Below are 25,304 nucleotides of genomic sequence, written 5' to 3'. Positions count from 1 at the left end.
CTGAACCCTCAGTCTCCTCTGTCGTCTTTTTTTTTGCCAACTTTGTACCCTTTCCCACGGTTTTTGTTACTTAAAAAAAAAAAAAAAAATGAACGGTATGTCGAGGGGTTTGTACGCCAGGACCATAACTGAACTGAAGACGGATAACGACAAACCGGTGAGTGGGAAATAAGAGAACGCGCATCCGTTTGTGTTTTATAAAAAAAAATATTATTATTATTATTATTATTATTATTAACAGCAGTAGTACTAATACAAATAATGTTACAGTAGTAACATACATTTCTATAATGATGCATGTTATGTTTAATGTAAACAGTATTCTATTTTTCGTGCATATTAAAGTAGGACTAAGATAGTTTTGAATGCAGTTTGCTCTCGAGTTTTTCCCCCCCGTGCAGTTCCACAGACCCCATGCTCGCTGTATTTGATCAAACGACAAAGCTGCTACCGCGAGGGCTGTTGAAAGAAACTGACCTTATTTACCTGTGACGCTTTTCTCAACATCGTTCCAAACGTGACGCCGCTGATGACGGAACCAACAATGGTTCGGTTTGGAACCCGGTGTTTAGAACAGCGATTCTGTGTATGAGATTCTTGAACCCATGCAAGACTTCCAGAGAGAGATCTGAATTTTAAAATCAACTAATACGTGTTAAAGGCATAGTGTGGACAGGACCTTAGTCCACTCGATTCGACTAACTAACCTTAAGTGAATCATCACAGATGGATCATCTTCTAAATCTGACCAAACAAGATCCCATATTTGATTTTAATTACGTCTCAAAATGGTTGGCCATACTTTATAAACCCTTTACTAATCCGATATGCGGAATTAAAATGTTCATGCTGTCTGGAACATTTCGCCTGGTTTGCAAAAGCAGAGGCGTCGTTTTTTGAGTCATGGTTCGCGAGTTATTAATCTCGATTTATCATGATGAAAAATATGTACATATGTGTGCTTTACATTATACAGTACGCGATAGAACAGTTCATCGTAGCTCCTGAAGACGATCTCGCAAGGGAACGCTGCCCCCCCAAGCGGGTGTACCCCGAGTCACGTGTGTGTCGGTGTTGTTGGAACCCGCACGCTGCTGCTTGGTTCAAATGGGTGCTCAAGAGACTCTGACGTTCTTGTTGTAATTCAAACCATGCCCGTATTACGATGATACCAAAATAAACATTGCATTGTGCAGTTAACAAGTGCAGAAATGCTTTTAAAATCGGCTGCGTCAGTTTTTTTTTAACGAAGTTAATATAAAACAAATGTAATGAATTATTGACTATGTACAGTATGAAGAAAAACACACACGTCTCTTTCTCTCTCTCTTATTATTAATTTCTTAGCAGACGCCCTTATCCAGGGCGACTTCCAATTGTTACAAGATATCACATTATTTTTACATACAATTACCCATTTATACAGTTGGGTTTTTACTGGAGCAATCTAGGTAAAGTACCTTGCTCAAGGGTACAGCAGCAGTGTCCCCCACCTGGGATTGAACCCACGACCCTCCGGTCAAGAGTCCAGAGCCCTAACCACTACTCCACACTGCTGCCCTCTAATATATATATATATATATTAGCTCAAAGAGCCAGCTGCCCAACGTTTCGATATGTTGTACATATCTTTCTCAAGGTATATATATAATTATATATATATATATTTCATGAATTAGTCCAGATATGAAGAGACAGATATTAATGTCTATAGAACAGTGCTGACGTCTTCCTGTCTCTTTATATATTAATGACATATAAATTGCACGGTTCCATGTGTGCTCTCACAACACTGAGCTTTCCCAGGGAGTCCGTTTAGTGAAGTCGCTGAAGGCAGGCAGTATATATATATATATATATATATATATATATATGGATGGAGGTTGAGTATCTTGTTGGATCCTGATACCTTAAATTTGGAGCAGATTGCTGTTTTTGAATTCTCTCTCTCTCTCTCTCTCTGCTCTATTCAATTCAATTCAATGGTGCTTTATTGGCATGACTTACAATAGCAGGTGTAGCCAAAGCAATTATACAATACAGACATGCATCATAAATACATATATATATATATATATATATATATATATAACAAACAAACTGATTTATAAAGTACAGTAAAAAAAAAAAAACGACGGGAAAATAGTAGTTAATGATAAAATAAATAAATAAATTATAATCCAAGAAAATAATTAAAATAAATGATGATATATATATATATATATATATATATATATATATAAATATAAATACTCTTTCTCTCGCTCTCTCACTGTGTGTGTGTGTGTGTGTGTGTATATATATATATATATATATATATATATATATATATATATATATATACATATATATATACACACAAGATAGCAATGTATTGGGAATGATTTTGCAGCATTTGCATTGTTTTATATAAGAACCCAAACGATTGCTCTAAGCACATATCAAATGTGTTTTGTGTATTAAAGGGTATGATGCTACAGGCTCTTCTGTGTGTACAAAGTACAGCCAGCTACAGTTAATTACTTCTCAGTTACAAGGGTGTGTGTGTGTGTGTGCGTCACGTTTTCTAATGAAATTACCTGCGAGATAAACCACTTTTTAAAATACCAGCGAATGTTTAATTGTGTTTTGACAGTGCAGTGTGGAATGTGAGCTCTTTCCTTCAGCAGGTTTCATTGTGATTTGTTGCAGGGACTGCCCTGTAAATTACTGTTTGACAGATTCAAATACAATTCTCTATTTCAATGACTCAGAAGGATAATGGGTTTTTTCTTTTTTGTTGCTGTAATAAGGTGTTGGTTTTTTTAATCCAGTATGGAGAGGATATTAATTTTCTGCAGTTATACCTGATTTCAATCACATTTTTGCCCTGGTAAAACAGTGTAGCAAAACCAACCTAGCAAATGACAGAGAAGATAATGAACCAGCCCCCTTCTCAAAGTTTACTGCTGTGGTATCCCCCTGGTAAAAGCACAGCACAGTGTAGTGAAGCACAGAGAAGATAATGAACCAGCCCCCTTCTCAAAGTTTACTGCTGTGGTATCCCCCTGGTAAAAGCACAGCACAGTGTAGTAAAGCACAGAGAAGATAATGAACCAGCCCCCTTCTCAAAGTTTACTGCTGTGGTATCTCCCTGGTAAAAGCACAGCACAGTGTAGTGAAGCACAGAGAAGATAATGAACCAGCCCCCTTCTCAAAGTTTACTGCTGTGGTATCTCCCTGGTAAAAGCACAGCACAGTGTAGTGAAGCACAGAGAAGATAATGAACCAGCCCCCTTCTCAAAGTTTACTGCTGTGGTATCCCCCTGGTAAAAGCACAGCACAGTGTAGTGAAGCACAGAGAAGATAATGAACCAGCCCCCTTCTCAAAGTTTACTGCTGTGGTATCCCCCTGGTAAAAGCACAGCACAGTGTAGTAAAGCACAGAGAAGATAATGAACCAGCCCCCTTCTCAAAGTTTACTGCTGTGGTATCCCCCTGGTAAAAGCACAGCACAGTGCAGTGAAGCACAGAGAAAATACATTTAAATAGATAGTGAATGCATGGCAAATGCACAGAGCATACACTGTGAAACTGCAGAAATATCCCTGGTAAACCTGTAGAGTGGGTGGAGAAGGGAATGGGCTGCAGTTCTCTGTATTCCTGAGTGCTTTTGGCAGCTGCCGCTCTGAGCCGTGTCTGAATAACCGCAGCACTGTTGTCAACATACACATAAAGGTTTAAGAGCAGACTTCATTGGAAGTTGAGAACCACGCCCTAGATAATCGCAGCGCATGTCACTGCAGGAATAGACAGGGCGCCTTGTGCAGTTAACTGTTCACCTGCAGTCCTGTGTCAGCGATAGAAATCATTCGTCCCGCTGTATCCAAACCCCTCCGTTTATCCGAACAGCCCCTCGTGGGACCCGTCCCGTTTGTCGGAGCTGCACGAACTGATTTTTCGGATCAGGCTGTCCGCAGGCGAGGGTGGCTGGTGTCGATCGGGCTGCTTTACCCTACAGAGTGAAGACTCTGAGCCAGGTGCTGAAGCGTTAACAGAGGCGTTGCTGCCACACCAGTGGGGTGTCGTCAGCATGCACACTTAACAGTGAGAAGTGAGTCTATCAGTCACTGGAGCTGCAGCAGCGATACCACAGGAATACACGGAGACTCTCCGACAGAGGCGAGACAAGGAGGCTGTCTCTTGAGGTAGGGTACAGCACTGCTCCTGTGTGCGGAGGTGTGGCTCTCCGAGAGGGCTTTGAGCTTGACCTCTGCACCATTCTGCATTGTGGTTTATAACCAGCCTGGGTTATTCTGTTATTCTGTGACTTATGTACAGTAGATTGGCTAGTCTGACTTCTTTATCTCTGCAAAGATTGAAACAGTGCTGCATAGTTGCTTATAAGGCTATCCTTAGCAAAACACCAAATCATTGTTAACTAATTCTAGTATTATTATTATTATTATTATTATTATTTATTTCTTAGCAGACACTCGTATCCGGGGCAACTTACAATTGTTACAAGATATCACATTATTTTTACATGCAATTACCCATTTATACAGTTGGGTTTTTACTGGAGCAATCTAGGTAAAGTACCTTGGTCAAGGGTACAGCAGCAGTGTCCCCCACCTGGGATTGAACCCACGACCCTCCGGTCCAGAGCCCTAACCACTACTCCACACTGCTACCCTAGTACCTAAAAGCTTCAGGCTGAACTGAGATGTACTGTCTCCATCCCTTTAAAAGGAGTTCAAACTAAAACACTGACTATCTGTGTAGCGAGTTGGGCTTTTGTTTTGGCCGGCGCTCCTGAATTGTTTCTTGTAATTTGATTCACTTGTTTGTATTGATGGTATGCAACCTTGTGGACCGGGTCTCCCTTGAAAAAAAGAGATTTTAATCACAACTGGACGAGAGAGAGAGAGAGAGAGAGAGAGAGAGAGAGAATTAATTTCAGTGTGGAAGAAAGTTTTGACTGGAAGTCTTTTTAAGCGTCTCCAAAAAAAGCAGATATGCCATAGTTTCTAACAATCACAGGTGTGTCTGAATAAACTCAAGCTAGTTAGTCTGCTGTTTCCCATGACCTGAATTCAGCTGTTTCATTTAGATTCAGCCAGACTTATTCCCTTTGCTTTCATGCACAAGGAATTGATGCTTTTGTGTTTGATCATTTTGAATCCAGACTAGTTTGTGCAAGACCGTCATCATCGCTGCTTAAATACCCAATTAAAGATAATTAACATGTGCTGGTTTAAATCATTCGGCTGTCTTTAAGTACAAATTTCTCCCAAACGAGTTCAAGCTTGTAAAGCAATCAATTGCACAATAAAACACGCAGCACTGTTATATCACATATTAACTCATTCTTTCATTATTCACTTTCCATTTCTGCAATGGTGATCCCAGTTAATGGAGCTCTCTTAAGCCTTTTAAAAATTTTGCAGTTGTCTTCCAAGATTATTGACTCATTCAGGGTGTTTTGCAGATTTGCAGCTGGCAGACAGCTTGTTAAAAGCTGCGCTCCGTTTTTCTGACTACACAAACTCGGAGCAAAGTCCTTTTCCTTGTAACCTTGACTCGTTTTTCATATATTTTTATTCCCCCCCCCCCCCCCCAAGTTACGACCCTGGCCTCAGTCTTTATCAGTGTTGCTATGGAGATGAGGCCAGCTGGTCTCCATCAGGCATCACAGGTGCTAAAGTTTCAGCTATAAAGATGTGTATCTGCTTCTATGGCGCTACAATAGGGTTCGGAGGAATCAGTGCTTCTGAAACTGTGCACCTGAATCTCATTAACCCAACCCCCCTCCCCTGATCTCATTCCAGCTCCAAACTGGTTTACAGAGAAGAACTGGGAATAAATAGGGATAGTGAATCCAATTGGACCATCTCTCTCTCTCTCTCTCTCTCTCTCTCTCTCTCTCTCTCTCTCTCTCTACTATAGATAGATAGATATCTATGGATCTCATTGCCTGCGTTGGTAAACTCTGCAGTACTGTGTTTCAAATGGTCTCCTCAGTGCTAGAATGTCAATCACACTGAAGAATGTAGCTTGCTGATGCCAGTGGCACAGCACTCCTGACTCCTGTGCTGGGGTGTGCGTGTCTGTGTGTGTGTGCGTGCTCAACACAGTGTTTGAACAGTTTAAATAAACACACTTCAAACTCTGTTGCCTGGAGAAGGAACATTACAGGTTTCAGTTTCTCTTTTATTGGGAATGTTTTGTTTGAAGTTTTGAGATTAATATTTCATTAGGTTTTTTGACACTCCTGGATCCTGATCATTTCAATATTAATAATAATAGACTTCATTGAGGGGAGTTCTGAACCCCAGGACTGGGTGCAGCAGCAGCAGCAGGGCTAGTGTGAGTTTGTAACCCTGCTCAAACTCCTGGCTCCTGATCATTTCAATAATAATAATAATAGACTTCATTGAGGGGAGCTCTGAACCCCAGGACTGGGTGCAGCAGCAGCAGCAGCAGCAGGGCTAGTGTGAGTTTGTAACCCTGCTCAAACTCCTGGCTCCTGATCATTTCAATAATAATAATAATAGACTTCATTGAGGGGAGTTCTGAACCCCAGGACTGGGTGCAGCAGCAGGGCTAGTGTGAGTTTCTAACCCTGCTCAAACTCCTGGCTCCTGATCATTTCAATATTAATAATAATAGACTTCATTGAGGGGAGTTCTGAACCCCAGGACTGGGTGCAGCAGCAGCAGCAGGGCTAGTGTGAGTTTCTAACCCTGCTCAAACTCCTGGCTCCTGATCATTTCAATAATAGACTCCGTTGAGGGGGAGTTTGGAAATCAAGGACAGATGAAAAATGTGAGGAATGTGATCCGTCTCTGAGAAACATAAAACAGGAGTTGGGGGAGGAGGACAGACAGAACAACAACTTTCTAATAGTCCAAGCAGGGCAATGTAATAAATCACAGGGCAAGCACAGGGAAGCATTGTAAAGAATAGTGAGGTATGGTGAAGCATATTAATGAACATGGCAAGCCATGGTGAACGAAGTCCAAGTAATTGAACTACGAGGGGGGGGGAGGAAGGGAAAACTGCAAAACTACCGTGGTGAACTTTTATAAAGGGAGTAACAATGACTATAACAATCTGTACATAAAGACACAGGCCGTGTCTGCTGTAATGTTTAAAATGATATTTCAGAATGTAAAGAACACTTTAGAAGGGGAAACTCTCAATGCATTTGCTTTTATCCCACCTTGCGTTATTGTGTTGCCCCATCTTGAGTTTAAAATAGGAAATCTGGACTATATGGGAATCAATGCAAATGTGTGTGTCTATCTATCTGTCTATCTGTATGTGTCTCTCGCTCTCTCTCTCTGTCTCTCTCACGCTCTCTCCCTCTTCTCTCTCTCTCTCGCTCTCTCTTTCTCTGTCTCGCTCTCTCTCGCTCTCTCTTTCTCTCTCCCTCTCTCCCCCCTCTCTCTCGCTCTCTCTCTCTCTCTCTCTCTCTTTCTCTCTCTCTCGCTCTCTCTCTCGCTCTGTCTCTCTGTCTCTCTCTCTCTCGCTCTCTCTTTCTCTCTCTCTCTCTCCCCCCTCTCTCTCTCTCTCTCTCGCTCTCTCTTTCTCTCTCCCCCCCTCTCTCTCGCGCTCTCTCTCTCTCTCGGTCTCGGTCTCTCTCCCTCCTCTCTCTCTCTCTCTCTCTTTGTCTCTCTCTCCTCTCTCTCTCGCTCTCTCTCTCTCACGCTCTCTCACGCTCTCTCCCTCCTCTCTCTCTCTCTCTCTCTCTCTCCCTGTTGCTGCTCTGCTCTGATACTCAGGAATGTGTTTCTTTCCAGGATGGAGTTAGGAGGCTGAGACTGACCCTGCAGAACCAGAGCGAGACAGAGAGGAGCGGAGAGCAGACCAAGACAAAGGTAAACTCTCCCTACCCTGCTCCCTGCTCCCTGCACCCTGCACCCTGCACCCACACAGCAGTATCCCGGCTCAAATCGCTCGGAGGCTCCTGGACTGAGAGGCAGGGCTCTCAGATAGAATGGCTTGGTCCGGCTCCATGATGCTGAAATACAGAAATGCTAAAATGAACCGAAGAAATTCTTACAAAAAAATGCTCTTTCTTCACGGGCCAAAGCAGCGCTCTGAATGTCTCTGTTTCTCTATTAGTTTTAGTTGTATTGTGTGATATTTATCATCATCATCATCATTATTAAAATTGTTATTGTTATTTATTTACGTGGTCTGTTTTTTTCAGCCAATCAGGAGAGCCTTTGCCGTGGTGCCCTCCAATGGGATTTCTTCCTCTCAACCCACAGAGGAGGGGGTAGAGATCATCAAGGTGCGTCGCCCAGCGGGGGTCCCGGGAGAGGAGGGGGGGGGTTGTATCTCTTGTTTAGTTTAGATGTGGCACTCAGGCTTTATTTTAATATATTTATCGGAGTACTTTTCTACATTTTTGTGTTGGCTTTGGCTTCTGAAGCCACTGTAATCTGATGCAGCTGTTTGATGTAACAAGACAGTTAAAGAGGGTGATTGAAGGATCTGAAACTGCATTACAAATAGAGAACGGGGTCCCCAAACGGCTCACCTGGTAAAAACACTGCCACGATGCAGGCGAGTCATACAGCCAGAGATCGCAGGTTCAAATCCTGGTTGTGCGAGCTTGAGGGAGGAGATTTTCTGGGCTGGTCTTTGTCCTCCAGAGGCTGGTAGCCTGCAGACGTCCGCTCTCGAGGTAAAAAAGAAGGTGATTGCTTCGTGGGATCGGAGGACGCACGCTGAGGTGAAGGAGAAATAATAATAATAATAATAATAATAATAATAATAATAATTGGGCAAGCCAAATTGGGAGAAAATCAGGGGGTAAAAATAATTGGAGATTCTAAATTTAAAAAAAATAAAGAAATATTGAACCCTGCTGTGAGGCAAACGGGTAACGCAACAGAAAGTTTTCCTAGAAAGACACCTTCCTCTCCTCATGCTGTTTCTCTCCCTTCACTTTTTCCCCCCTCCCAGCTTGTCTCTCAGCCCCCCCTTTTCTCATTCTCTTTCTCTTCTCTTTATTCACTCTCGCAGGAGTTTCAGGGTTAGCTTCTCCAAGTACACAGGCTCTTCACAGTTGAACGAGTTGCCCCAGGCGCGGAGGGAGTCGGGCGTGCGTGAGACTGTTTGAGATTGTTTCTGACGGGTGAAGTTCTCTGCTGTGAATGGTGGGGGAGGCGCGACCTGTTCTCTACACTCTTTCTTTCCCACTCTCTGACCCTCTCTTGCACTCTCAGGTGTACGTGGAGGCTCGCAGGAAGGATCAGGCGGCGCACGAGAACAATATGAGAATGCTGTCCGACGAGGTCACGCAGATCCAGGAGGTGAGGGTTCAGCTTCGTTCAGTGCATTGGAACGATCCCTGCCACTGACACACGTCACTTCCAAAATCGATGTCTCTGTGCGTCACGGAAACGAGGCGCATCACCAGAGACACTGCTGTGATTACAGTATCTTTCATGAACTCCCTCTGTGTGTGTTTTTTTTCAGGTGAGGTACTGTTTGAAGAATCTCCGGCAGCAGATGGCTGCAAGAACGAACGGGAGGGGAGATGAGCTGAAGGTATTTCATTTTTTTTTTTTTTTTCTAAAAAGCAACATGAATGTCTGTCTTGTTTTGTTCCGTTTTAAAATTCTTTAATTGGTGCAATCCGGGGTGGATCCCCCCAGTGCTGTGAAATGTTCGAACAAAATCTGTATTAAAATCAAACCCAAAGTACCGTTTATAAAACTTCACCATGGGAAATACCTCTCTGTGCTTTACAATGCTTCCCTATGCTTTACCAGACCTCTCTGTGCTTTACAATGCTTCCCTATGCTTTACCAGACCTCTCTGTGCTTTACAATGCTTCCCTATGCTTTACCAGACCTCTCTGTGCTTTACAATGCTTCCCTATGCTTTACCACACCTCTCTGTGCTTTACAATGCTTCCCTATGCTTTACCAGACCTCTCTGTGCTTTACAATGCTTCCCTATGCTTTACCAGACCTCTCTGTGCTTTACAATGCTTCCCTATGCTTTACCAGACCTCCCTATGCTTTACAATGCTTCCCTATGCTTTACCATGCCTCTCTGTGCTTTACAATGCTCCCCTATGCTTTACCATGCATTCACTGTACTTTACTACTCTTTGCTGTGCTTTTACTATGGTTTGTGGTAAACTATACCTTTATAAGGGTAGCTTTGCAAGCAAAAGACTGCTCGTGCTGCCACTACTAATAAAATTCAATGTATAAAACAGGGAGCTGTTTTACTGGACCTCGCTACAGGACTGCAGTGTTGATCAAATTAACCTCTCCCTGCTGAAAGAGTTAACCAAGCCTCTGTGATCCCCACAGACCCTGACAGGCACGAACGGGCTGAGACCTCCCCCTACCCAGAGCCACGCGGTCGCCCACGGTAACCAGGGAGCCCCCCGCACTCAGGACCACTCTAACGGGCAGGTATGCTAAAACCCTTATAGATGATTCCCAGTGTATAGCAGTGTCATCCATTCCAGGTTTCACTACAAGCTTGATTAGCCACATGACAGCAGTACACTGTATCTCATGTTAGATTTTGAAATGTCACAGTTTTGAATTTTTTTTTCAGTTTTTCTTTGTGTTGCAAGAGGTTGGATTTCTTCTTAAAAAAAAATATTAAAAAAACCCCAATTTTCTTCCGGTAGTTCCAATCAAACATTTAGTTTATTCAGGAATCAAAATGCAAACGGCAAATTACACGTGATTCATCAGCGATCTCGCACGCAAGGCTGATGGGGTTCTGCGCTAGCATCACTGTAGCTGTTTCATTTCTGGGCTGAGCTGAACAAAGAAATGACTTCGTACAGCATAGACATACAGCTTGCTTACATCGTTTCCTTGACCAAATTTGGAAGTTTTAAAATCCTTGGTGTATGGAAAACTACAAAGCGCTGTGTAATTCAATATGTTGACATTATTCAGCAGGTTTCATTCTACTTTTAATGAAGGAAAGTGCGTGTTGCTGTGGGGTTGATGCAGGTGTCTGTGTTTGACTCTCAGGCCGAGGGGAGCTCAGAGCCTGAGCAGGAGAGGATGAGGGAGCTGACAAAGAAACTGTACAGCCAGTTCCACAGCAAGCTGCAGGAAACCGAGAGGAGACACAGTGAGGAGAAGAGACAGCTGGAGGTAAGCAACACAACAACAGCGTTTACTACAGGGAGTCTGCTGTACCTGCTGCGCTGTTCTGGGAGTGCAGGGAAGGGAATAAGACTCCTATTGCGCAGCAGTGTCGCCTATTCCAGGTTTTACCGTGAGCTTGATTCGCCCCCTTGTGTAGGTAACAAGCTCAGGGGTGTCTTATTCAACTCTTAGTAAAACCAGGAATGGATCAAACTGCTATGCAGTAGGAGTCTTATTTCCATTCCTGGCATAGCAGTTTCACCCATTTCATTTTGTGTGTAATTGTGTCTGTGATGGCTGTGTTTGTGTTGATTGATGTGTGTGTAGTGGTTGTGATGTGTTTGTGTAGATTGTGATGTGTTTGTGTTGATTGAGTGTGTTTGTGTTGATTGGGGGTGCAGTGGCTGTGATGTGTTTGTGTTGATTGGGGGTGCAGTGGTGTTGATTGGGGGTGCAGTGGTGTTGATTGGGTGTGCTGTGGCTGTGATGTGTTTGTGTTGATGGATGGGTGTGTAGTGATTGTGATGTGTTTGTGTTGATTGGGAGTGCAGTGGTGTTGATTGGGGGTGCAGTGGTGTTGATTGGGGGTGCAGTGGTGTTGATTGGGGGTGCAGTGGCTGTGATGTGTTTGTGTTGATTGGGGGTGCAGTGGTGTTGATTGGGGGTGCAGTGGTGTTGATTGGGGGTGCAGTGGCTGTGATGTGTTTGTGTTGATTGGGGGTGCAGTGGTGTTGATTGGGGGTGCAGTGGTGTTGATTGGGTGTGTTTGTGTTGATTGGGGGTGCAGTGGTGTTGATTGGGGGTGCAGTGGTGTTGATTGGGGGTGCAGTGGTGTTGATTGGGGGTGCAGTGGTGTTGATTGGGGGTGCAGTGGTGTAATCGCCGCTCTGTGTGCAGAGCAGGAGCAGTGCGTTTCAGAGGGAGCTGTCCCTGCAAGGCGAGGCGCTGCGCAGGGCGGAGGAGGGGCTGGGGGAGCGGGACGGCCGCATCGAGGACCTCCAGAGGCTGCTGTCCGGGATGGAGCGGGAGCACAGCGAGCTGCGGGAGAGGATGAGCAAGAACGAGGGGCAGCTGCAGGAGATCAGCCTCCTGAAACAGAGAGGAGAGGAGCACCAGAGCAGGTCAGAACACTCCCTCACTCTCACTCCCTCCCTCCCTCACTCACTCACTCAATCACTCACACTCACTCCCTCCCTCACACTCACTCACTCACTCTACTCACTCACTCCTTCACACTCCATCACTCACTCCCTCACTCCCTCCCTCCCTCCCTCCCTCACTCCTTCCCTCACTCAATCACTCACACTCCCTCCCTCCCTCACACCCTCACACTCACTCACTCACTCTACTCACTCACTCCATCACTCACTCACTCACGCCCTTCCTCACTCAATCACTCACTCCTTCCCTCACTCAATCACTCACACTCACTCACTCCCTCACACTCACTCACTCTACTCACTCACTCCTTCACACTCCATCACTCACGCCCTTCCTCACTCAATCACTCTCTCACATTCACCCTCCCACTCACTCTCACTCCCTCACACTCCATTACTCACTCCCTCACTCCCTCAATCACTCACTCCTTCCCTCACTCAATCACTCAGACTCAATCACTCACTCCTTCACTCACTCACACCCTTCCTCACTCAATCACTCTCTCACATTCACACTCACACTCTCACCCTCCCTCACTCACTCAATCACACTCCATCACTCTCACACTCACTCCATCCCTCTCACACTCTCCGTCCCTCCCTCACTCACTCACTTCCACTCTCACACTCCCTCCCTCACTGCAGTGATGGAAATCCTCGTGCTCCTCCTATGCAGTAGAGTATTGTTTCCATCCCTGTACTCGCTCCGCAGAGATGGAAATCAGACTCCTACTGCACAGCAGCATCACCCATTCCAGGCTTTACTACCAGCTTGGTTAGCCACAGTGTGTCTAGGTAACAAGCTCAGGTGTGTCTTATTAAACTCACAGTAAAACCAGGAGTGGATCAAACTGCTATGCGACAGAGTCTTATTTCCATCCCTGCAGATCAGAGACGGCACACTCGCTCACCGTAGCAAACACTCTTCTGGTTGGAAATGACGCACATTTCAACTAAAAGCTGTTTTCAAAAACAAAACGATAACTATTAAAACTGCAGTGAATTTAGAAAGACTTCTAAACGTGAGTCGGTGCGTCGCAGCACGGGGAAGGCATGGAGGAGGGGGGGGGGGGGGGGGGGGTCACATGGCCGTGCAGATTTTACCTGGGGGGGGGGGGAGCTATAAGCCCCGATCTCTCTGAACCTGCTGTCTCTGCTGCAGGTCTGTCCAGCTGGAGAAAGAAGTGTCCACTCTGAAGGAGAAGATCCATCACCTGGATGACATGCTGAAGAGCCAGCAGAGGAAAGTGCGGCACATGATCGAGCAGGTAAGGGAGGAGCTGGGGGCCCCAGAGAGTCCGCGCTGATACACTACATCCAGAACAGGCAGGATTACCGAAGAAGCAGTTTGACGGGATTTTAAAAGCTGTCGGAGTCTCAGGGCTGAGTTATCAACATCTGGTTGGTGTTTCTGAAAAAAGAACAGATTTATTTTCTCTTTTTAAAACATAAAAAAAAAAATTCAGGATGATTTTATAATTGGGGAGACTACGCCATCTGGTGGCTGTTTTCAGAAATGCTTTCCTCAAGAATATCCCACAGTGGGGAAAGTGGCACGTTGGATATTTCATCTCTTTATTTGTATTTGCCGTTGTAAATTCAGGCTGTATTTAGACCACAGTGATGAGTTCAATGTATCGGTTATATCTGTGTCAGATCCAAAGTGTATTGGATTATACATGGATTATAATGTGAAACACAAGGCAGTTATCGTGCTGGTGTTGTGTGTCTGTGTTGCAGTGGTCTGTGCTGTCTCTGTTTCGTTGCAATGTTGTGTCTCTGTGTTGTGTTGCGTTTCTCTTCTCCTGACCCCTTCTCTCTGCTCCACAGCTCCAGAACTCAAAGACTCTGATCCGTGATAAAGACGCCCTCATCCACAAACTGCAGGAGAAAGTCTCCATCCTGGAGGCAGAGGTCAGACTTTTAATAATAATTACCTGATCAAATATGAAATGTATACAGATTGTAAATGATTTTGATGTATTACCTAAATCGTACATTTTGTGCGTGTGATTTGTTTGTGCAAAAATAAATAATTAAATAAATCTTCCGAGACTCCCATTGCGTAGCAGTTTGATCCATTCCTGGTTTTAGTAGGAGTCTGTATTATTCCCATCTTCTGTTGAAGGAATATGAATTGTCTGAAATGTCACTGCTTTGTATTTGTAGAACCGGGAGATGCAGCACAGACTGGATTTCTTCACTGGGGCTCAGGACTCCTCCCCCTGCAGCACAGAGACCCTGCACAGGTAAGCAGGACTTCAGTACTGCTGCACTGAAACCATGCGTGTGTGTGTGTGTGTGTGTGTGTGTGTGTGTGTGTGTGTCTCTGTATGTCTCGGTGTGTGTGTGTGTGTGTGTGTGTGTGTGTCTCTGTCTCTGTCTCTGTGTCTCGGTGTGTGTGTCTCTGTCTCTGTGTCTCGGTGTGTGTGTCTCTGTCTCTGTCTCGGTGTGTGTGTCTCTGTCTCTGTGTCTCGGTGTGTCGGTGTGTGTGTCTCTGTGTCTCGGTGTGTGTGTCTCTGTCTCTGTGTGTGTGTCTGTCTCTGTCTCGGTGTGTGTGTCTCTGTCTCTGTGTCTCGGTGTGTGTGTGTGTGTCTCTGTGTCTCGGTGTGTGTGTCTCTGTCTCTGTGTCTCGGTGTGTCGGTGTGTGTGTCTCAGTCTGGGTGTGTGTCGGTGTTTCTGTATGTCTCAGTGTGTGTGTGTCTGTCTGTGATTCTGTGTGTGTCTCAGTGTGTGTGTCTCGGTCTGTCTGTGTGTCGGTGTTTCTGTATGTCTGTGTGTGTGTGTGTGTGTGTGACTCTGTCTGTCTGTGTTTCTGTGTGTGTCTCTCTATGTCTGTGTGTTTTGTGTGTGTCTCAGTGTTTCTGTGTGTCTCAGTGTGTGTGTGTGTGTGTCAGGTGTCTAAGGCATATCCCGTTTTCATATTTCAATGCCCACCTTGTAGCAGTGTGATGTCACTATAGCTGAGTTCGACTGTCACTTTTCTATTTGACTATTCAGTGCCATCCCCTATTACACAGAGCACCGATTCGGGCCAAAGAGATCTTTAACTCTGTCGGTTGATTTAAGACACCTGTCCTTCATTTGTTTTTATGTTCTATGCATTAGATGTAATTTTCGCTCTTTTTGTATTTTTCTTACAGCAAAAGACCCCCTTTAACTGCACCCAACAAGTCTGTCATCAAAGTCCTTGGAATGGCATCCTGAATTTCTGGGAAAACAGAAACAACTGCGGGGATGGAAAGAAGACTCCTGTTGCATAGCCGTCTCACCCACTCCAGGTTTTATTATGAGCTTGGTGAGCCCCAGCTTATAAGTAACAAGCTCAGGGGTGTGTGTGTGTTTCATTGAACGCATAGTAAAACCAGGAATGGATCAATCTGCTTTGCAATGGGAGTCGTGTTTCTGTCCCTCTGCTGCTGGCACGTTTGAAACGAGAGGATCGGGAAATGGAAGAGAATGGGGAATATTCTCTGGGGGAGGGGGGAGGAGGGAGGGAGGGGGGGGGGGTGATTCTCAGTTCCTATCCTGGACATTTTTCTATGCAACAGACGGCACTTCTCTCCTGCGGAATACGACAAAATGCAAGAGACTGGATGAATACTTGAATGGAACACCAGTGTTTGCAATATAAATACCAGGACAGTTCCCTTCTCAGTGCATGCAGCACTGATATGCAAAGCTGTCTGCGGTGATGCAGAATGCCCTGCACCAGACATTACCTTGTTTTGATGCAAGAAACAGGTGTTAGGGATGCAATTCCTGTTCCATTTTCAATTCCTTTATAAAACCAACTCCCAGTTCCCTTTCTCTGTTAATCAGTTCCAGCACATCGTTGATCAAAATTGCAACGAGCAGCGTTCTGTTAAAACCAGCTTCTCGCAACAGCGGCGACTTCAGTGGAATGTGCGAGTCAATTCAATTTCAAACGAAAGCAGTTGAACAAGCACAGTGGTTCATGGGTCTAACGTCAATTCCAGTTCCTTCGCAGGTGTTGGGATCAGGAATTGGTTTTAAAAGGGAACAGGAATTTAAAAACCCTGCTAAGTTATTCATGAAGCATACATAATTTAACAATCGTGTAACATGGATTCCTGGTAGTAAACTAATTTGCCTGTAGGTTTTTCTTTGCACTTAATCAATCAGAAGGGTGCTGTTGAACCCTGGGGAATGTTCCTGTGCTCGTAGCTCTCCGCAGTTTCACAAGAATGTTAACATAACTTTATTAGGTCACACTGTTTGTTGTCTTTCAATAGAAGTCTTTTTGAACTGTACTATCATAGCAGTAACTGCAAGTATTATTATATACCTGCCTATTGCTGATCTAGCTTAATATCTAATTTAAGTCAGATTTATTTTTAACTGTTCAAGTTGTCTTGTTAAGATGTTTGCAATCATTAGTGTTTTTTGTCAGTTCCTGAGATATTTCATTTTTGTGGACGTGGTGCCTTTCCTGCCCCGAGGCTGGGATTTCAAAACTTCTTGATCAATGTGATCCAGATTTTGCGATTGAGATAACTTTGATCAGAATCGTTTTATCACATTTTCCAGAAACCATTTTTTTTTAAAAAAAAGTAATCTCGATTTACCAAATACCAGATCATTTTTATCCAGATTACAAGTTTTGAAAAAACGGCCCCAGGTTCTCTTCCCATCTCTATTTACTGCCCATGATCTCAATGTCAAATATCTTGGACGCTCGGCTACAAAGGGTTAAAGCGCTGGGAGTTCAGGAGCTCACTAGATGGCGCTGTCTGGAAAGACACTGGCTGATCTAGCCCAGGTCAGGGGTCGCAGCACTCGAACATTCTTTCCAAATGACCCAAGTGATGTTCCCCAGAGCTGGGGCTCAACTCAGTTAGGCAAACGCTGCTGTGAGGTGCTCGGTGGGGTTATTGCTGACAAAACGCAACGCACACCTGCATGTGGAGCTGAGCCACGCCATGAGGAGCTGTGCAGAAAAGACAAGGTGCCCCCATCTCGGAGAACAGAGTTTGTAACAAACCTACAATAACGTTGTAAAGCTTCTTTCATAGTGCCATTTGCAATGAGAATAATGTACCCCCATTTCCAGTGCCCCGTTGGGCGAGGATAATCAGTAATCGGGGGGGAGGGGGGTCGTTTGGGGAAACCCTGGCCTCCATTACATGTCTTTCAACAGCAACTGGAACTGAAGATCCTGAACGCGGATGAAGAAACTGGAGTTCTCGAGCAGGGCTGTGCTCGTACTCTGAACCGCCTTTCAAGAAGTATTTATCGGCAGGTGTGCAGTAAATCCGTTCATTAAAGTGTGGATTTCAAAACGCGAAACAAGGTCCTTCCTTCACCTTTACAATCGAGTAGCGACGAACGGCAGTTCACTGCCGTATTGTTTTACAAGCCGACTTTTTTTTTTTTTTTTGGAAGCAAGTTTTCCTCTCCTCCGGGGCACTGACATTTTTCCTGTGGTAGCGAGGCTGTAGACTGGTTAAGAAATATTTCTAACTGGCGTTTCAGAACACAAGGAGTCTCTCCAGCCCTGCTGTTGCAGAACCGCTTAAAATAATTCAAAAACGCCACGAAAAGGGAACGAGAGAGCAAACTAAAAAAAATAGTTTACTATTGAAAGGAACTTTTAGCGCAGAGAATAGGGTAGCAATACTTTTTATAGATGAGGAACTGCTGGGTTTGGACTTTAACATAGTTACACCAACGGCATCTTTCACACTTCAAGTTACAGAACGAAAAAGACATTCACTCGCCTCTCATCAGTTTTGACTTCATTTAAATTATTTGTATGTACTGATTTTGTGTGTGTGTTTCAAAGCACACCTTGTATAATATTATATTATTATTATTATTATTATTAATATTGAAGATGGCTGGTGCTTTTTTTGTTTTAGTAGTTGTCTAGACTGCATGTATTAATACACTGTTTTTCGTAACAAAATACAAACGGTTGAAAACATTTTTTTTTGTTTGTCTTGTATTTACAGACCGCATTATTGTCATGATTTTCTCAGGTAACATGAACAAAATTCAGCTGTGAGAACAAATTGAAATATTGTCTATGGCAGCTGTTTTGCCTTTAATGGGACGACCATAGGGGGTGTATTAGGAGGACTTGTCTGTTGCCAGGATAACAGGTTTTGTATTAACAATGCAAGTGCCCCCTCTGGCGGTCATTGAAAGGAAACACAAGTAGATCTTTCTCTTCGTTTAGAAGTCATTTTATTACACACACAGTTTACAAAAAACAGCTTTTGGCGCTTGCTGTTTTTTCTTTTAGCTTTGTACTTCAAACTTGGCTACAAGCAACTTATTGAGGTTCTGGGACTGAAATCTGATTGGAATCCCATTCTCCCCCTCCAACTCCCCAGTCCATTCTCCCTCCCCTCCCCTCTCCTCTCCCCAGTCCATTCTCCCTCCCCTCTCCTCTCCCCAGTCCATTCTCCCTCCCCTCTCCTCTCCCCAGTCCATTCTCCCTCTCCTCTCCTGTCCCCAGTCCATTCTCCCTCTCCTCTCCTCTCCCCAGTCCATTCTCCCTCTCCCCAGTCCATCCTCCCCTCCGTCCATTCTCCCTCCCGTCTCCTCTCCCCAGTCCATTCTCCCTCCCCTCTAGTCCATTCTCCATCCCCCCTCACCCCTTCTCCCCAGTCCATTCTCCCTCCTCTCCCCTCCCCTGCTCCCTCTCCTCTCCCCAGTCCATTCTCCCTCCCCCTCTCCTTCTCCCCAGTCCATTCTCCCTCCCCAGTCCATTCCATTCCCCCTCCCCTCCCCAGTCCATTCTCCTTCTCCTCCCCAGTCCATTCTCCCTCCCCCTCTCCTTCTCCCCAGTCCATTCTCCCTCCCCCTCTCCTTCTCCCCAGTCCATTCTCCCTCCCCCTCTCCTTCTCCCCAGTCCATTCTCCCTCTCCTCCCCTCTCTACAGCGTGCTCTCCAGCGTGTTGTATTTGTCCTTGAAGCTCTTCAGCTCCAGGAAGTGTTTGGGTCTCTTGCTCTTCTGGCTGGAGGGCAGGTATGTCACCTGGATGGTGGAGGGAGGGGGGGTCTCTGGGGGGGTGCTGTGCTCCAGGGTCGGGGCGGGTGGGGGCTGCTTGTGTCCACTGCTGGAGGTCCTGCGTGCCGTCACCCTGCCGGGACATGTAATTCAACATGTTAACGTGGCATTATTCAGCAGGCTGCGTTTGACTTTATGAAGCAAAATGTTTTTAATTCTATAGGGGGATGCAAAACCTTTGGCCACAGCTCTACACTTTCCACATGATGCACACTCAAACATACAAACTTTCTCCACCATGCACATCCATCCAGTCATCAATACAGTTTATTTTTATCAAACATGTATTTTCATTTCAAGAATACATGTTTTTAATCACCGTTCTGTAACCTGGTGTAGTCCCAGGCGTCTAGGTTTTAAAATAAAAACACATGTTATAGAACACGTGCTTCTTTCAAAACTGCACATTTCAAGCCTGTGTAGCGAAGGAGCCCCGAGAGGAAGTTATTCTGACTCCAAACTTCAGGGTTAAAATCCCGTCCAGGTTACTTAAAGACAGAAAGTCACAGGGTGTTCTTCCTCTTACACTGCGGCCAGCTCGTTCAGTGCATCCTGGTACTTCAGGTATTCCGTCTCTCCAAAAACCTTCAAAAAAACAAAGCAGGGGGCTGTGAGCCAGGGAACTGCAAAGGAATCTCCAGCTCCTGCAGCGGCACAAACCCGCTACTCAACCATTCGGATCCAGCAGTCAGGGGAGGGTGGCTGGTGTCGATCGGGCTGATGTACCATTCAGAGTGAAGAAACAGCTGCTTGGGTTTGTGACGATCGCTGCTTTTCTTACTCTGCGGAGAGCAGCGATCACCACAAACCCAAGCAGCTGTTTCTTCACCGGTTTCACCGTCCCTCCCTGAGCTGATCTGAGTAATGGGTCGGTGCCGCTCTAGTTCTGGCTCGGCTGGCTCTTCTTACCCCGGTTCCGTGGCGTGCGGACTCATATCCGTCCAGCAGGGTGTCGATCAGGTTCTTTTGGACTCCCCGGAACGGAGAGCTGGCGTTCCGCAGATCCAGGAGGAAACTCCGGAAATTCCTGCCCGTCAGAGACTTGGGGTTTTTACAGACTTCACGGAAAGGAATACCTGCAGGACGGACACAAAACAGAAATGGACTTTAACTAGAAGTGTGCAATCGACCCTGTCTCTCATACAGGTCAGTATGTACGGCTTCCGGTAGACTTTTGCGATATCATTTTGTAGTTTCTTCAGATTTATAAATCATATTTATAAATCGTGTTAATAACTGAGGGGATGGGAGTCACTGGATGACTTACAAAAACTAGGCTGCAAATATGCCGAGCATCAAAAGAAACTTATCACGATTTATTTTCGAATAAAAATAAGGTATATAAATGATGGACATTGACAATGTTTTTGGTTTCACTCGATCATTCATCCTTGACCATGACACTCCTGAGTGACTATGACTGAAGCAGATGCACTTAATCACCTCATTATTATTATTTATGTCTTAGCAGACTCCCTTATCCAAGGCGACTTACAATTGCTACAAGATATCACATTATTTTTACATACAATTACCCATTTATACAGTTGGGTTTTTACTGGAGCAATCTAGATAAAGTACCTTGCTCAAGGGTACAGCAGCAGTGTCCCCCCACCTGGGACTGAACCCACGACCCTCCGGTCAAGAGTCCAGAGCCCTAACCACTACTCCACGCTGCTGTCCTAATTAGTGAGACAGTTGATTGGACGCTGGATATGGAGTGATTTCAGCTGTTGAATTGCAAGCTTGAATAAAAGCAATAAAGAAAATCACAGTTGGAGGCTGGACTAGGGCAGCGTGCTGTGGCTCGTCGTCTTGGGTGCTCACAGCCAGCGATTTCAAACCTGACGAGACGGTATAATCAGACACACTCTGTCAATGACAGAGCCACCAACAGGGAGACCAAGAGTCACAACACCTGCCCGAGATCCACAGATCATTCTGCAGGATCTTCGTGATGTCAATTGTTAACCAGCACAATAAAAAGTCACTGCACCTGCTCTAAAACAGAGTTTGTCATTTTTCGATCACATCTAGTGAATTTTATCCAAATATAAGTTTCTTTTGATGCTCAGATATAAGTGATACGTTTCTTTTGATGCTCACTATACAAAGTGCAGGAAAAATATTTGGGCAGTTATTTTAAAAACCCTGATAATTCACGTTTGCTTTAAAATGTGTGAGTTTTCTGACCTGCATAGCGAATGGGTGGAAGACTTAGGGAACTCTTTCATTAGCAAATACTCCTTTAATGTTGCGCTTTGGGGGCTACGAGGGGCACAAAATGTGGAAAAGCTGTGTTTCCTACCCGAGGTCCTGATGGCATCCAGAGCTCTCATTCTGTACAGATAGTTAAAACAACCTTGAAAAAACAAACAGAACCGAGTCACTGACAGGCACAGAGCAGCACACAGCACTCGAGTGGCACAGGGCTGGCAAGAAGACTCCCATTGCATAGCAGTCTGATCCACTCCTGGTTTTACTGTGAGTTTAATAAGACACACCTGAGCTTGATCCCTATACAACAGGGCTAATCAAGCTCATAGTAAATGGGTGAAACGGGAAGCCTGGAATGGGTTTAATTCCTATGCATAGGAGTCTTATTCCCATCCCTGTGAGATCAGGTCTGCTTGATAACTAATATCTAATGCTCCGATGTAAACATCTGTTACTTAAATTCCAACATGCACCTGAAACTTTGCTGTATTTGTGTGTCACAGTTACATCTATAAATCAGCACTTCAGGGAGGGAGGAGAGCTCTGATCACTGGGGCACAGGCAGGCAGGGAGGAGAGCTCTGATCACTGGGGCACAGGCAGGCAGGGAGGAGAGCTCTGATCACTGGGGCACAGGCATGCAGGGAGGGAGGAGAGCTCTGATCACTGGGGCACAGGCAGGCAGGGAGGGAGGGAGGAGAGCTCTGATCACTGGGGCGCAGGCAGGCAGGGAGGAGAGCTCTGATCACTGGGGCACAGGCAGGGAGGGAGGGGAGCTCTGATCACTGGGGCACAGGCACGGAGGGAGGAGAGCTCTGATCACTGGGGCACAGGCAGGGAGGGAGGAGAGCTCTGATCACTGGGGCACAGGCAGGCAGGGAGGGAGGAGAGCTCTGATCACTGTGGCACAGGCAGGCAGGGAGGGAGGGGAGTATTATGTATCTATTAGCTGTGGATGCTGTTCACTGGGAGGGGAGCTCTACTCACACGGGCTGCCCGGTTCCTGCAGCTGCTGCAGCCTCTCATCGCCCTCAGACAGCAGCTGAGGCTCATACTTGATGTCCTGCACCTTGGACAGCCGGAGTTCAATCTCCTCCTTCAGGTCCTGAGAGAGGCAAAGGAGAGGGGATTAGAACCAGGAGATGCACACCGATACATAGCAGACACACACAAACACTCAGAGAGACAGGCACGGAGACAGAGACAAACACACATTCGGAGACAAACCACCAGACTCACACACACAGACTGAGACACAGATACCCAACTTACAATTGATACAAGATATCACATTATTTTTACATACAATTACCCATTTATACAGTTGGGTTTTTACTGGACCAATCTAGGTAAAGTACCTTGCTCAAGGGTACAGCAGCAGTGTCCCCCCACCTGGGATTGAACCCACGACCCTCGGGTCAAGAGTCCAGCACCCTAACCACTACTCCTCACTGCTGAAATGAACAACACGCATTCAGTGTGTCTCTCTTTAATAAGATTATAATTATAATCCAGAGATTTCCTTCTTTACTGTAACATTGTACAAGTTCCAGCATACATCTGTTTTCCAGCTCAACGAAATAATCTAACACGGAAAAACGGTTTTCATCCCAACACTTAATCCCAGGTGTTTCGAATTTTCCCGGCCACCGCCGCTGTCCGTACTTTTGGTGCGTTGTGTCCCAGCGGCACGTGGGGGCCTCTCCTGGACTTCATGGCGAAGCGCATGATCTGCCTCTTCATGAAGATGAACAGCAACACGAACACCTGCGGACAACCAGCAAGGCTCAGAGCGCAGACCGAACACAGCACAGAGGCGCAGCGACCCAGGCAGCTAGCAGCTGTGGAGCGATTCACTGAGCCAGCAGTGAACCGCGATGCACAGGATACATCACATCCCGACAGATTGGATTGCAAGGAATCTCAGGTAGCACAGGTAGCACAGTGCAGGAGAGCAGATCAACAACAGCTCATGAATCACAGCAAGAAATTATTCGCTAAAATGTCACATTTATGCAAAAATATGAAGTCATTTATTGGATACAGAATTCCAGGCTTCAGTCAACTCAAGAGGCACTGAGACTTCTGCACGTCTTCCCTCAGGCACTGTTGCCACTGGCCTGTAGTTCTATAGAAAATAAAAGGACTGTATTTTTGCACAGACTTGGCATTTTAGCACATTCTTTTTTTGCGGCCTCATTGAAGTGTTCAGGACGCGCGTTGAGTGCTTGTCTTTGATGTGTGAGCTTCTGTGACACACGACCCAAAAACGCACTGCAGTTCACCTGAATGAAGTGCGTGTTTCACAGTGTGCATTCATACCAGCTCTCCCCGTGTCTCGTTACATTTTGGTCATTCAACAGAACAGCCCATCGTGAACGAGCATTCAATATTATCATGTGTATTGTGATACTTGATTAGCCCCAGTGTATAGGCAGCTCAGGTGTGTCTTATTAAACTGATAGTAAAACCAGGAATGGATCACACTGCTGTGCAATGGGAGTCTTATTCCCTTCCCGCTAGGGTTACCACCTGGCCCCTTAATTCGGGACCCCTTTGGGCCGGGACGGGGTTTTTAAGTTGCCCTTAAACTGAAAGCACTAAACACTCGCTTAATTTATACAGCTTCTTAAATTATCTAAATCATTGAGATAATACAAATCTTACAAAATAAAAACGCATCTTGAATAAACGTGTGTAGGTTTACTCAAGATACTATTTTTATTTTGTAAAATTAGTATTTCAGTTATCAATATTTATAAGTTGCTATATATATCCTGTTTATTAGTAATCTACAGTCCTAATTTACACAGACTCTCTCAATTAAATAATAACACTGACCGCTGTCTGGCGTCAGGAAGGGTGAACAGCTGGACAATATTAATGATTTGAGCAGGAGAAGGCGATATACTATTAGAAACTCTAAAGAAACTTTAAAATACATATTTTTAAAACTTAATAAAATCAATACATATTGATGATGGTAATTATTTATTAATTGAACGTGTTAAAAGCTGTTATTGTATTGGCATGCTGCCTCGAGATAATTAAATGAATCATTTTAGCAAAGGTTTAGCGCTCAGTTCACGTGTTGTTTTGCTTCAGTTTTAAACTTGGCAAACTTCAAAATCCTGTTCTGTCTCGCAAGTGTACCGGAATTACGGGGCTAGGTGGCAAATCCAATTCCGGCACCCATGCCAAATTAGGACATGAAAATCGAGTAAACAACCAAAATATATCAGCACCCAAAAGAGGACCGAGAAACAACGCTAATGCATTTCACAAGAGGGGATCACAATGTGAGTTAGACTGTGTTATAGCAATCTAAAATAAACACGCATCGCTTCGTACAGTATCACTGACATCACGTACACCTTCTTATCTTAATTCACATGTCCATACTGGTGTTGGGAGAAACCTGTCTGTAAGCTTTCATGTGTCTAAGTCTGGTTGTGTGTTATCAGTACTTATAATTATTTTACATGAAAACACCGTGAAGGTTGTATGTACTCACCAGGGTGCCGTACGCCATAACCAAAACGACGTTCACTCCGGAAAAAGTGTTGATAGACGCCATTGCGTCAACTCTACAACGACACCGCTAATAAATACAATATTAAAAGCTGTTAAACTGAACTGTTGCGCGTCGTTTAGTCTTTGTCTGTGTCCATTTCTTAGCAGAATGACATTTCTCAGGAACTAAAGTCGACAAATGGACATTGTGAAGCTAACCGGGACACCGTCACGTGATGTCAAAACGAAC

At 45.0% G+C, this 25,304-nt stretch overlaps 2 protein-coding genes across 4 annotated transcripts; one reads left to right on the top strand and one right to left on the bottom strand.

The window, feature by feature from the left end:
• Positions 1-97: 97 nt before the first annotated feature.
• Positions 98-18,233, top strand: LOC117971959 (tuftelin-like). The gene is made up of 13 exons (XM_059006006.1): positions 98-157; positions 4,098-4,187; positions 7,785-7,862; positions 8,198-8,281; positions 9,222-9,308; positions 9,475-9,546; positions 10,323-10,427; positions 11,007-11,132; positions 12,024-12,247; positions 13,449-13,554; positions 14,117-14,200; positions 14,456-14,535; positions 15,430-18,233. The coding sequence occupies exons 1-13, from the start codon at positions 98-100 to the stop codon at positions 15,491-15,493; spliced, it is 1,260 nt and encodes a 419-aa protein (XP_058861989.1). The 3' UTR covers positions 15,494-18,233.
• An 892-nt stretch (positions 18,234-19,125) lies between these two features.
• LOC117965267 (protein C1orf43 homolog) lies at positions 19,126-25,304 on the bottom strand. 3 transcript variants are annotated; one of them, XM_059006079.1, is made up of 7 exons: positions 25,056-25,298; positions 23,207-23,308; positions 22,529-22,646; positions 21,634-21,687; positions 20,235-20,401; positions 19,852-19,910; positions 19,126-19,398 (listed from the first exon to the last, which is right to left on the bottom strand). In XM_059006079.1, exons 1-7 carry the CDS (start codon positions 25,116-25,118, stop codon positions 19,191-19,193), a joined length of 771 nt encoding a protein of 256 aa, XP_058862062.1. In that variant the 5' UTR covers positions 25,119-25,298; the 3' UTR covers positions 19,126-19,190. The 3 variants fall into 3 exon arrangements, 2 of the variants coding, with proteins under 2 accessions (XP_058862062.1, XP_058862063.1); XR_009309688.1 differs by having other exon boundaries at positions 19,295-19,398; positions 19,645-19,910; positions 25,056-25,296; XM_059006080.1 differs by lacking the exon at positions 23,207-23,308 and having other exon boundaries at positions 25,056-25,304.

The sequence above is a fragment of the Acipenser ruthenus genome, chromosome 32 (assembly GCF_902713425.1).
Source record: "Acipenser ruthenus chromosome 32, fAciRut3.2 maternal haplotype, whole genome shotgun sequence".
Taxonomy (NCBI): Eukaryota; Metazoa; Chordata; class Actinopteri; order Acipenseriformes; family Acipenseridae; genus Acipenser; species Acipenser ruthenus.
This window is presented reverse-complemented; position numbering and strand designations above follow the sequence as displayed.

Coding starts and splice junctions, on each gene's coding strand:
- LOC117971959 (XM_059006006.1), top strand. CDS start 98: ATGTCGAGGGGTTTGTACGCCAGGACCATAACTGAACTGAAGACGGAT. Junction 7,863..8,197: donor GAGAGCAGACCAAGACAAAG/GTAAACTCTCCC, acceptor TGTTTTTTTCAG/CCAATCAGGAGAGCCTTTGC. Junction 8,282..9,221: donor AGGGGGTAGAGATCATCAAG/GTGCGTCGCCCA, acceptor TTGCACTCTCAG/GTGTACGTGGAGGCTCGCAG.
- LOC117965267 (XM_059006079.1), bottom strand. CDS start 25,118: ATGGCGTCTATCAACACTTTTTCCGGAGTGAACGTCGTTTTGGTTATG. Junction 22,647..23,206: donor TGGGACACAACGCACCAAAA/GTACGGACAGCG, acceptor TGCCTCTCTCAG/GACCTGAAGGAGGAGATTGA. Junction 19,399..19,851: donor CTGAACGAGCTGGCCGCAGT/GTAAGAGGAAGA, acceptor ATGTCCCGGCAG/GGTGACGGCACGCAGGACCT.